Below are 13,761 nucleotides of genomic sequence, written 5' to 3'. Positions count from 1 at the left end.
ATGATGACCTCTCTGAGTTCTGTGCATCTGCTTAGTTCTTCCTGACTCTGAAGGGAGAGGGTAGAGAGAGAAGATGCCTATTGGCAACAAGAAGTTCAGAAAAGTGACACAGAGATCATAGCCTAAAGAGTAGAGATAGGGCTCCATTTGTACCTGAGGAAGGAATGCTGTGTCATGAAAAGGCCCTGGAGTCAGATAGACCTGTACATGAATTGATGCCTCACCACTCACCAGATGTGACCTTTTTCAATATTTCTCCATAAATTTTTGTTTTCTAATGTACAAAGTGGAACAATAATCCCTGCCCTGCAGAATTGTTATGAAAGTGAGAGAATTTAAACATATAAATGTCTAGACGCAGAGTTAAGTACCTAAGAATATTAGTTACCTGAACCAGGCAAATGAACTTTGGTCAAGCACTAAGAGATCCACAGTAATTCCTGATACTGGAGGGACAGAAAGTAGGTAGGAAATATTCACTATTCAACCACTATTTCACTGTGTAGAATCACAAATCCTGAAATAAAAAGAGAGGAAATAGTAATAGGTGTTTCTATAGAGAGTCCCTTCCATGTGTTTAAAGCCCTCTCTGCAACAACTTCTGTAACTCCTGCTTTAACTCTTTAGCTGGAAATCCATAAACAATAGGGTTCAATGCAGGGGGTATGAATGATGAAGGACATTGAGCAGGATAAGGATATCCATGGGGACCCTCTTTCTGGACACACTTGTCAACACCACAACCAGCAGGATGGTGCTGAAGAAGAAAATGAGGATGAAGTGGGAGACACATGTGCTCAGGGCTTTGCTGCAGCCCCCTTGGCTTTGAATCTAAGCACGGCTCTAAGCATGAAGGTGTAGGAGAGGAAGATGAAGATGAGGGTGAAATGCGAGCCTAGTAAGGTCCAACCAGCCACCAATTGGTAGATTCCGTTAAGGGTGAACTTGTCACAGGAGAGCCTGGACACAGACAGGTTGGCACAGATGCGGTTCTCAGTGATATTTTTCCCACAATAATGAAGCTGGGCAGAGAGAATGGGGACAGGTGAAAGCAACAAAGCATTCTGAGCCACAATGAAAGCACTAGCCTTGGCCACAAATTGGTTAGTGATGATGGATAGGTATCATAAAGGGTGACAGATAGCCACTCAGGAGTCATGGCCCACGACCATGAATGTGCAGGATTCCATGGGGAGGAAGCTGTTATTGAACATCTGGAGCAAGCAGGCTGAGAAGCTGATGGACCTGAAGACAAACCACAAGATGGCCAAGACCTTGGGGATGACAGTGAGCTAGAACATGATGTCCAACACGATGCTCAGAGAGAGGAGACTGAGCAGGTAGTGCATAGGCTCATGCAGAGATGCCTCCAGCCAGATGGTGATCAGAAGGGTGGCATTGGCCCCCATGGCCAGAAGGAAGAGGAGGCTGAGGGGCAGGGACAGCCAGTGCTGCCAACTCTGGTAGTTAGGGAAGCAGATGAGGAGGAATTCAGAGACTGGAGCAGTGGAGTAGTTGCTGGGTAATGTCATGAGATAAATCCTAAACTGAAAAGATTTAACCTGGGTTTATTTATGGTGAGACACAGGAATTAAGTCAATAAAAAATGAAATTGTAAAAATATTTACTAATCCTTACTCATCCAGAAAACTGATGAGATATAGAAGAACAATTCCAAATGAAGGCAAAGTTCAGTGAAGATAAATATGAATGTGGGTAGGGCTTTGCAAATCATTTCTAAAGTTAATCTGGAAAAACAAACAAGACAGACTAGCCACAAGGTTTAGAAGGAAAATAATAATTATCTCATTAAAATATACTGTAAAGCTAAAAAAAAATCTTCCAAGTGATACTGACAAAGAAAATTGACTAATTATAGATCCCATAGGCCAGAAATGCTCACTGAATTAGAGAGTAATCTAGAATTAATAAAAATATCTTAAAATCATATTTAATGGTATGTCTTCTCTGTGAGTATGGCTCACATAATTTGTTAGTGGTAAAAAAAAATAGTTTTTCCTCACTTTTTTTTGTTTTTTTTGAGGAAGATTATCCCTGAACTAACATCCATGTCCATCTTCCTCTACTTTATACATAGGACGCCTACCACAGCATGGCTTGCCCAGCAGTGCAGTGTCTGCACCCGGGATCTGAACAGGCGAATCCCAGGCTGCTGAAGCGGAATGGACACACTTAACCGTTGCACCACCGGGCCAGTCCCTCCTCAGTTTTTATCACACATCAAAGTAAATTTGAGATGGAAAAATTGTATGACACTCCCAATCTTATGATAAAATAGAAGAAAATAAAAGTAAAACTTGATTAAACATAAAGAAGATCCCCCAAACTCCCCTATCATTCTGACTTATTGTACCTCTCGCACAGCACTTCCTGGACATACTTAATTCAAGCCCACACAAGAGGAGTTCAATGTTCCTATAGAAAGTTATGCTCAAAGGCAGGCTGTTTTCATTAACCTTAATGACCGTCAACCTCGAATGAACACTTAATAGGCATGTCCATTATAATAACCTTTGGCTAATCCACTGCAAGAAAGTTTTCAAATTTTCTATATTATTTTCAAATGCTAAATCCTCTCCTCTCTCAGAAGATGACTCTGCAGCTGCTTCACAGAGGCAGCAGAGGCTATCAGATGCAAGTTCCTCAGTTTCCCATGACAGACTCATAAACCCACCAACACCTACACCCTTGATCTCTTCTTTGCATCTAGTAGACTCAAGGTTCTATCCCTCCTCCTAATTCCAATCCCCCCACCTCTGATTTGGAGTTTATTCACTCTGATCTTCTTAGGAACATAGACCTACTAATTATCCATTCCATTTCCTATATGTTCAATCTCTTCCTCCATAGAAGGTTCCTGTGGATATTCAAAATGCTCAAGTATCTCATATCTTAATAAATTTCTATATATATTGCATATCCCCATTTGGTGTAAAGACCATAAATTCAGTTTTGGACAAAGATACCGAGTGTCTCTCTCTTCTTCCTCTTTCTTTCATACCCAAACTTAAGGAACCATAAGAGGCAAAGAACATCTAAAAGTAGACAGGAGACTGTTGGCTTCAATAGTCCAGTTGAGAAGGGATCAGTGTTTAAACAAATGGCTCTGGAATGGCTCTGAGGATGTAGCAAAGGGATGTCTTTTAGAGGTGTAAATATAATGATATTGACAGAGACTAGACTGAGTAGTCTTAGAGCAGAAGAGATGTTAGGAAATCTAAAATTGTGTTGTCTCTTCTGGATTAAATGTCTAAATTTCACCAGAAAGACAACAGGCTTTGAAAAGATTTGGTGTATGTTGTAGAGGGAGAAATGACGGATCCAATTTTGATATTTTGAGTTGATAGAGTCTGTGAGCTATCAAAATATACATGACTATGAACTGTTGGAGAAAAGAGTTGGAATTGGAAATCATCAGCACATAAGGTATAGTTCAAAACATTGTTGTTCTCATTTCTCACCTTCCACTCAATCTCTTTTCCTGTCTTATTCTTCTATCCCTGAAAATCCCTTCCTTGGCTCTTTGTTCTTTTTCTTGCACCTTATGTGTAGCTCCTATCTGTGATCATGCTTCACAAATCCCAGTCTCTGATTCATCCACCTGCCTGTTCTCATTCTTTCTCACATTGTAGAGAACTATTCTAAGTAAGCTTATTCTTCCGCTACCTAGATTTCACTAAGAAGAGTGAACTCCATATAAAGGTTAAAAAAGGAGAGGATAAAAAGGAATAGGTGCAGAGAAAAGGGGGTCAATTGTCAGGTGGAAGTATAGACATGAATATGAGCCAAAGTGTTGATATATTCAGTTAGTAAGAACTGTTATAAACTTACTCTACCAGAAGAAGTAACAATGATTAGAAGGAAGGTGATGACTCTTCTATATTCTGCTTTTCTCTGGTTCAACCATGCTTGGGACATTGTGTCCAGTTCAGTGCACCTTGATTAAAGGAACATTTTTGAAACTGTACCACCTAGAAGAAGGTGTTCAGGATAAAAAGTGTCCTGAAAACTCATAATGAGGAACAATTTAGGAAAGTGAAGCTATTTTACCTAAGTGATGCCTTCTAAATATATGACTGACTTTCAAGTGGAAGAGCCAAAACCTAGGTCTACCAGGAGAAAATCACAGATAGATCTGTTTTTGTTCAATATGAATCCTGTATAATCATCAGAGGAGACTTTCTCTCTTGTTAATACTACACTTCTAGAACATGTTGGGGGAAGGCAATAACCAAATTTCCTCACCATCTCTCTCCCTGAGCCTCACGGCCCTGGGTGCCCCTGAGTGCCCAGTGTCATATTAAACACAAAATGCTGTCCCTGTCCCAGTATCATCTTTTCATTCTCTGGAATCCCTAGACTGCTTTCCAGATGGATCTTAATCACATATTTGCATAAAGTTCCCAACAATAGAAAACATGGGATCCCTTGTATTCCATGATGTGGGATTGTTGAGACTGTAGAAGATCATTTTCTTCCAAGAGGAACCTATGATTTCTGAATGCTCATGCACACAATACCACCACTCATGACCTTTTGCTTCTTTTACCATGGGAGCCAGTATGAGAATGAGGAGAAGTTTTCCTGTTCTGAGTCTTCTGGCAATTTAGGTGCTGTGCATCCAGCACAGCATTTTTCCCCTCCCTTACCCATAGAACTCACCGACGATGCCATAGATTGGGTCCCACTTAAGGAATAAGCTGCCTGCATCCAGTTACCAGAACTGGAACTGCTTCCTTGGCTGTCATGAAAAAATCTAGAGGATTTTATAATCTGTAGTCAATTCCTCTCACAGTCCCTCCCCCTTCTCCAGCCATTTGGGAACAGTAGTAGTTTGAAATACTGGGACCTAAAGGCTGATGAGCTGGATCTCATGGGAACCTTCACCTCACCTTATTTTAAGGTACTACTGGGTGCCAGTAGTTGAGATGTGAGGGACAGGATTTGAAACTGACTTGAAATTCAAATTCGTATCTACCTCCTTGACTACACAGAACATCCTTTTAAACATAATTTTATACCACTTTCAACTTCCTGAAATGTTATATTGAAACTTTCCAGAATTTCTTAACACAACTGTAGTATTTCCTGCTTTGTATATTATGCTGAATTCAACTCTCATTTGATATCTGCATGATTTGGGCAGCTAATTTACCCTTTGTAAATATCAGTTATTCAACAAGTAGGTTTTGTTTTTTTTTTAAGATTTTTTTTTTTTCCTTTTTCTCCCCGAAGCCCCCTGGTACATAGTTGTATATTCTTCGTTGTGGGTCCTTCTAGTTGTGGCATGTGGGACACTGCCTCAGCGTGGTCCGATGAGCAGTGCCATGTCCGCGCCCAGGATTCGAACCAACGAAACACTGGGCCGCCTGCAGCGGAGCGCACGAACTCAACCACTCAGCAACGGGGCCAGCCCCAACAAGTAGTTATTTTTTATCAACTATATGTCCAACATTAGATTAGTCACAGGGACAAAAAGGTAAATAATGTAGTTAAGATCTCTGTCCTCAAGATTCCATTATAGTAATTACATTACATTAAAATATCAGGAACTTCCCATTGTTCGAAAATAAAACCAGTTTTCATAATATGCACTACTCCAGACTACACATGCACTGGACTGCTGGCTTCATGAGCATTACACCCATGTCGAGTTTTTTCCTCATCACCATGGTGTCTCACACAGTATTTGGAATGTAGTAGAATCAACACGTAAAAATTAATTTTTACAAAATTAATTAAATCATGGTCATAGATAATCTGACTCCTTTCCACCTCCACAGTGTATTTAGAATTTCTGAATGAGTGATTATGCCAGTCACATATTATTGAATGTCTCTTGGGGGTTTGTAATGATGAATTTAAAGTAAAAACCATCAGATTCATTGTGTGATTTTCTTTTTCCTTGCCAAGAGAAAAAGAAGAAAAAGGGAAGGGAAGGGAAGAAAAGATTTCTGTTTGTTTTTTTTTCAACATTTCTATTTCTTTGTTAAAATTCTCATTTGGCTCATGCATTGTTAACCCAATTTCATTTGGTTGTCTGTCTATGTGTTCTTGTAGTTCACTGAATTTCTTTTTAAAAGGATTATTCTGAATTCTTTGTCAGAGAGTTCATAGGTCACCATTTTTTTAGGGTTAGTTATTGAAGTTTTATTAGATCCCTTTGGTGGTGTCGTGTTTACATGATTTTTTGGGATCCTCATATCCTTGCAGTGATATCTACATATTGGAGTAAGCAGTCTCCTCTTCCATACCTTATAGATTTGCCTCAGCAGGGAAAGACCTTCATCAGGCAGCTCAGTTCGGGATACTGGACAGGTCAGCTGGTAAACCCAGTGGTCAGATGGGCCTGCTATCATGATCTGTAGTTGGTCATGTCCACTGCCCATGCTCTGAGCTCAGGGGCAGTGAAAGGTCCTGTTCCCTGGCCTCTGCATTCAAGCAGGGAAGCTAAGTGGGCTCACTTGTCAGGTGGAGCTGCTGGCTGTGCTCCACTGTTGGGTGAGCCCACAAGCTGGGCTCTGCAATCACCTCTTGTCAGGTGAGGATGAAGGCTGTGTTCCCCGGCAGAACGATGGCACCGGATGGACTCTGTAATTGGTCTGGCCTGTGGGTTGTGCCCCAAATTTGGTGAGGCCACAGGGTAGGCTTTACAATCATGTAGGCCACTGGCTGTGCTCCACTATTAGGCAAGGTCACTGGCCAGGCTCTCTGGTTGAGTGAGGCATTTAGCTGTATGTCTTATCTGGATGAGGCCTGATACTGTGATCCTTAAACTGGCATGGCAGCTCTCCAGGTTTCCTTTTTGAGTGAGCATGCAGGCTATGTTCTGCATTTGGGCAGGGTCACTGGTTGGGCTCCCTGCCTGGGTAAGGCCACAGACTGTGTTCAACAATCAGGCACTGCCGTAAGCGGATCAGGATTATAGGCTGAGTTCCAAGGCTGCCCATGGTAACTGTCAGGCAAACTGGTAATGCAGGGCCAGAAACTATGCTCAACAGTTGGGCAGGGCTGCTGACTTGGATCCCTTCCTAAGCAGGACAAAGCTTCCTGGTCAGGCACAACTGGAAGCTATGCTCAACAGTGGGTGGGGCTACAAATTTGTTTTCCTTCCCAAGTGGCCTCATGGAATGGGATCCGTGGCTAGTAAGACCCATTGGTTGGGAACCAACTAATAATTTAGTGAAAGAAGAATTGAAGAAGTTAAAGCTTGATGCAGAGATGGGAAATACTCTTATTAAAAAATCCAGAGAATCTTCCAAGCTTAGAATCAATGGAAATAGAAATTGAAAGCAATCCTTTAGTGAATTCAGGAGGTAATTGTTCTTGTATTGCTAGAGCAGCTAGATCAGATTTTTATTCTGTGCACACAAATTGACAAAGAAATCAGCTCCCTATGTAAAATGAAGGCGATTCCTCTATACCTCCAAACCCTGTTATAGCAGTGAAGCCAGAGAAGGAGAATCAGAGTCAGTTCTCCAAGATAGACATAGAGAAAAAGTATAGAAAAGCAGCTCCAGAGATCAGCAAAATACATGGTAGCATCTCTGGTTCTTGATATGAAAGCTTCTCTATTTCAGCAAAGAAATAAGGAACCCAGCTCACCTCTTCATTTTCCTCTTGACAGCCTGAGGGGAATTCTGCCTGTTAACAAATTCCCACACAATGACCTTCACAGTCCTACAATCAGGGCATAGGAGCTGTGACCTTCACGCCTCTGAGGAAACTCCCACCAACTACCCAAATCGATTAATTCTCATCTATGAACAGATAGATGAGAGTAAGAATCTACAAATATTGGAGGAAAACTAGCGAAAAATGGAAGGACCAAGCTAAACGAGCAGAAAAACACACCCATTAGAGAAAAGACTGAATATAGAAAAAAAGCACATTTATTAAATCTATAGCACTTAACATTGGTGATCAAGGAAAATAGAGACAGCACACATAAGCATTGCTAGAAATGAAATAGGCGATATACTGGAGGCACAGTAGAAAATAAAATATAAGAATAAAATAGCATAACTAATTTTCTGATAGTAAACTTGAATGACAATAAATATATTTTAAATAAACAAAAATTGCAAACGTTTTCAAAGGAATCTAAAAGGCATACATCAGGCAGAATACATATCCCACTTGGAAGATCTGAGATGGAAAACACACTTTTTAGGCAATAGGTCAATCAGCTGCAACAAAGATTCCCCAAAATACACTGGCTTAAATCAGATACAAGTTTATTTCTGGCTTGGGTTTAAGTCAGGATGGGTGGCCCAGAGTATATCAGGAACACAGCCTCTTCCACAGTGTTGTTCTGCCAACTTAAAAACACATTTCCATCTTGTGACCAAAGGAAGTTTCTTCAGATCCCACCATCATATCCACATTGCAAACATCAGAAATGATGTAAATGGAAGGAGAGAACACACTGCTTCCTCTTATAACCTACTCAGACTAAGTGCCTCTAGAGTCAAGAGAGTGCTTGCCAATGGACAGGATAGACCACAGGCTGGGCTTCTCCAGGACAGCTTACCAGAGTTTAAGCCCAAGAGCTAGAACCAAGGTGATGAGAATGTGTAATTCCTCCTGCAATAAGAACAACTAATACCACACCTCCCTAATTCACCCACATATGCCAACCAAGTTAAAGACTTAATTCTCAGTCTCTGCAACAGAAAACAATTTATTAACAGTAAAATTTATAAAGAAAGAAGAAATTGGAAAAACTAACCATCCACTCCACCCCTTCTACCACTACAGAATCCCAGTAGGATCCTCTCATCACTTGAGCATCCTACCTCAAGGTAGCAGTGACTTGGCTTAATCTACTACTGAGCAAAATGTGTTACATTTTAGGAACACAACACAATTAAGCCAGATCTTAGGGCAACATCCAATAAACAGGGTGCAATACACCAATTGTGACAATCTTCTTGTAAGTTTTACCCAGTTCCTATTAGTAAAACTGGAGGTTCTAATTGCCATTACTCCATATCCACATTTCAGAAAAAGAAATTCATTTTTAAGTGGTATACTTGCTTCTACATTTATTAACAAAACTATGTTTACCAATACCAGACTCTAGCACATTTTCTGTTTACTAGATACTGATAATTACATGACTGCTTTTCGTTTGTCAAATTAAGATTTACAAGACATACATATATTCAATACTTGGTCTTATTCTCTCTTTAAACAAAAATGTGAAAAAATTAAAACATACAAACAGACCTTTTTAAAAAGAAATCCGCTATACACATATATATTTCTTCTTTGAAAATAGAGATCATATCTCATTATTCTAAGGACCTATTAAAGTACCTCCCCCACTTAAGTTTATTTTACACACGAGTGCACTCATACTGTGATGAAAGGTGTTTTCTGACATTGTGGCTGTCCCAACTGCTTTGAGAGAGACCCTATTGCTACACACGAGCCCAGTGACGTAGAGCTCACAGCACACAGTCTTTAAAGACATTCTAAAATTAAAAGCAAGCAAAATTTGGGACTTCCCATTCCAATGCCAGATGATAGCATATCCACAGCTATCATCTATTTTTCCCATACCCAAGTCCCTCCATCACAAGGAGTAGAAAAACATTAGGATCAGGAGCAAAAGAAAGCATGGGGAAAATATTTGCAAATCCAGGTATCCAGGTACTTCTCAATAAGCTATGGAGTCAAGTGCCTATGGGTGTTCTTTGACATAAGACCAGTAGGATTAGAAGGATTTTTTACTGTGGAATGGCCTCTGTTCATATAGCCTACAGCAACCATGGCTTCTGACAGTGTCTTTCATGAGACTCTGAAGAAAATAATTGGGACATGTTCAGATCCATCCTATTATGTAAAATACCCTGAGTACTCGCTGGCGGATCTGCTGAGTCTTCACCCCATAGACAAGAGGATTGAGTGCAGGTGGCACAAGAAGGTAGAGTGTGGCCAGAAGAACATGGACATGATGGGGTACATGGTGGCCAAAGCGATGAGTGAGGAAGGAGAACATTCCAGGAATGTAGAAGACCAGGATGACACAAATATGAGACCCACAAGTGCTAAACGCCTTAAGTCGGGCCTGAGCCCCCGGTACCTTCAGCACTGCCTGGAGGATGAGGGCATAGGAAATACCAATGGCCAGGACATCTAGCCCAACCACAAGCAGTGCCACTGCCAATCCATATGCTCGGTTCACTGTGGTTTCTGAGCAAGCAAGTTTTACCACAGCCATATGTTCGCAATAGGCGTGGCCTATGACAGTGGTCTGGCAGAAGACAAGTCTCCGCAACAGGATAGGGAAAGGGAGGAGGAGGAGGAATCCCCTCACCAGCACTGCCATGCCAATGTGCCCTATGAGCCCTGGATGCAGGATGGTGGAATGGTGCAGAGGGTGACATATGGCTACATAGCGATCCAGAGCCATGGCCACAAGTACACCTGACTCCAGGGAAGAGAATGCATGGATGAAGAACATCTGGATCAGACAGACAGTGTACCCAATCTCATGGGCATGAGCCAGGAGCACTGCAAGTGTTTTGGGTGCAGTGGAGGAAGCCAGGACCAGGTCAATGCCAGATAGCATGGCCAGGAAGAGGTACATAGGCTGGTGCAAGGATGGGTCAGTCCAGATGATGAAGATAATAGTGACATTGCCCACTAGAGCGAGGAGGTAAAGGACACACAGTGGCAATGCTATCCAGTGCTGGCTTTCTTCCAAACCTGGGATGCCAATCAGGAAAAAAGAAGGCTGGAGTAGCCTCCAGCTGGAATTACTAAGGGCCATCATCAATAGCTCAGAGACTGAAGAGGGAAAAGAAACCAAAATCACGACTGCTTTCTTCCTGCATTATCACATTTTCCAGATCTGGCTACCATCGTCATGAGAAGAGGAAAGAGGCTTAAACTGCAACATAAGGGAATAAGCTACATACAGGGAAGAAAATTTCCTTTTGTTGAGATACAGTTTTTTAAAGATGAGACATCCACACGTATGAATTAGGCCAGTCTAATTTCATTTACAGATAAGAGTAAGCATATGCTGCCTTTAGAGAGCTGTTTAAACTCTATCATTCAATTACTTAGAGTTTGGAATGTCAACTTGAAAGAATAGTCTTTATTACCTCTTGGTATACTGAACACTATAAATCAATCTGTTATTTTTTAAATGAGTCTCCCTCAGTTTCCAGGATACAGTACTCTACAGTACTTCCTCCTATGTCCCTTGTCCCACCACGTTCTCCATCAACCAGCCTTTATCTATTGTTGATTCCAGAGTTCCATCCTTTCCTCTGTTCCCTATTCTGTACCTTAGCTCTGATGGAGTTCATTCATTTGCATGGTTTTAACTACGAGTATACTTTAATTTCTTACAAATCTACTTTTCTAAGTCAAATACCTTGCTGAAACACAAATACTTTTTCCATTTCTTCCTAAATATCAATACCACACACTCAACATATTGAAGACTGAATTAACTCACCTGTCCTTCTCAAATCTGATGGATCTCCTTCTCGTCCATGTCTTGGTGCATTACATCACTATCTACCCTCCAAAAGCAATACCGAAACTTGGAAGAAATCCTTATTCATTCTTATCTCTCATCCCTTTTATCTATTCACCAGTTCCTGTTGACTTTACTTTTAACTCCTTTTACATCCACTCATTTTTCTCAACTCCCAATGTCACTACCTTAGTGCACACTCCCAGTATCCCTCATCTCAATTGTTTCCCTTGATCTTGCAGCCTTTGCCATTATACCCTTCAAACCATTCTCCATCCTGAAGTCAGAGGGTTTTTCCTAAAATACAGATGTCATGTCACTTCTGAGGTTAAAATCTTTTAATGAATTTAATCCATGAATAAAATCATACATTTAAGACTGGCATACAAGGTTTTCAAAGGTTATCTTATATAAATTATCCTAAATCAGGTATAGTTATCACTACAGTTACTATTAATAACAAAGTATCACTGAGTATGAGATCAGTGGTCTCTTTCCTTTTTCTTTGTCTCCGTCAATCTGCTTATGTTTCAAACTTTTGCTATGTCTGTCTCTTATCACGACGTGATGATGATTCAGCGTTTCTGATAATCCCATGTTAACAAGAAGTATCAATCATATACGTGCTCTACTTTACCTTCTCCACGTGATTCATCTCTCGAACATTAAAACAAAACACTTGAAACCGGATATGTTTGTGTCTGTATGTTTGTCTTATAAGACAGACATAGTCTGAAATAATTGTATTTTTCTATATAAGGGAGGGGTGCACAAGAATACATATATATAAAAGAGTCAGGAATGATTCAGTTCTTGTGGATTATGCATCTATAGATCACTCTGAATGTCTTTTATATAAATCAATGATGACTGCAATATGGCCCCAAAACTCTGAACACGGCAGCTATGAAATCTGAAATGACTGTTGGACACATATCTCCCAGCCTTTGTTTTCCTTTCAGATTTGAATTCACTTATAACTTCAGGTAACAGTGGCATGTTTTTATTGAGGCCTTCAAGAGAATCTCATAGTCTTGCAAAAGCTCACATTTCAGTGCTTAACATTTTACATAGAGAGAAAATTAATTCTCTTTCTTAACTACTCCCATTCGACTGCAAATTTCAGCCCATTCTCACCTTTCAGCCAAGGAGTCAGAAAACAGCTGTGCGTTTTTTGGAAGGCCACCCATCATTTTGATAGGAGCAGCAGAGCAGTGGAAGATGAAGCCAAACTACAGTGGGTGAAGAAGATTCATGTGCCTGAGTATAACCTGCCTCTTCTTTGTGCTGCATAGTCTGTGAGTCTAGAGGAAAAGCCTAGAGCTGCTTTTTAAGCATGCTTTTAAGCTGCTTTTTAATTACTAAAGTAAACAAGAGGTCCCTCAGCGATTCTTAGAGGAAAAGCAAAAGGGACTTTATTCCCATGAACCTAAAAGGGAAGATACATTTAGCTCTCTGACCAGGAAGCAGAGGACAATTAATAAAGAACTAAAGCTGTAGATTCCTATTTATTCATGTAAATTCAGTCCATGCAACCTGCCTTCTATGAAGCTGTCCTCAAATTCTGTAAGGCAGTATGCATGTCTCCTTTTCTTTCCTATTAAATCACTTTACCAGTCATGTCACTACGCTGAATACCTTGCACTGTAAGACCTGTCAGTGTCGGTCCTTAAAGAATAAGTAGGGTCTTTGCCTTGCTTGTGACAGCATTCCCAGGGAAAATTCCAGAAGTGTCAGAATCTAATTGGAACTCAGGAACATTTGCTAAATAAATAAATAGCTATATGATTGCTTAAAAATTACTTAAAAATAAGATGAGTCCATAAAACAACCAGGAACTACGGGAACTTGACAAGACAGACACTAAACTTAAAGGATAGGAATGATGTAGCAGACAGTGAGTGTCTATGGGAGATGGACTGATCGAACCTCCATGCTCCTCACCCGAAGTGATACACTGGGTGCTTCATGGAAGAAGGAATCCCAATGAATCTCTCTGCCAAAAGAGGTTATGACAGAATTCTAAGTGTGTGTCAGAAATGAGGACTGCTGTGGTCACTAGTGGTCAGTTCTGCCACAGTGTCTGTCACTGGAAGAAGGGAGGCTCCTCTACGGGCTGTGGCCTGTCTCTTTCTCCTTAATTTCCTCCTTAACAGTGGCACAGACTTTATGATAGTGGTAGAAGAGAGATACAGGGACATAGACAGAGAGAAACTAGGGAAGGGCACAGAAATAGAGGGTTC

General features: G+C 40.7%; 2 protein-coding genes and 1 pseudogene across 2 annotated transcripts in view; all 3 read right to left on the bottom strand.

Moving 5' to 3' along the window:
• The window catches only part of LOC124252247 (olfactory receptor 56A4-like), a 128,588-nt gene that overhangs the window by 48,037 nt on the left and 66,790 nt on the right, over positions 1-13,761 (bottom strand). The gene's annotated exons all lie outside the window — the stretch shown is intronic.
• On the bottom strand, positions 578-1,532 carry LOC124251825 (olfactory receptor 56A1-like; annotated as a pseudogene).
• On the bottom strand, positions 9,851-10,840 carry LOC124251828 (olfactory receptor 52L1). Its single transcript, XM_046684724.1, has one exon. The coding sequence runs from the start codon at positions 10,802-10,804 to the stop codon at positions 9,851-9,853; it is 954 nt and encodes a 317-aa protein (XP_046540680.1). The 5' UTR covers positions 10,805-10,840.

The sequence above is a fragment of the Equus quagga genome, chromosome 14, assembly GCF_021613505.1.
Source record: "Equus quagga isolate Etosha38 chromosome 14, UCLA_HA_Equagga_1.0, whole genome shotgun sequence".
NCBI lineage: Eukaryota > Metazoa > Chordata > Mammalia > Perissodactyla > Equidae > Equus > Equus quagga.
Note: the sequence above shows the minus strand (reverse complement) of the source record. Positions and strands in the feature narration are given on the sequence as shown.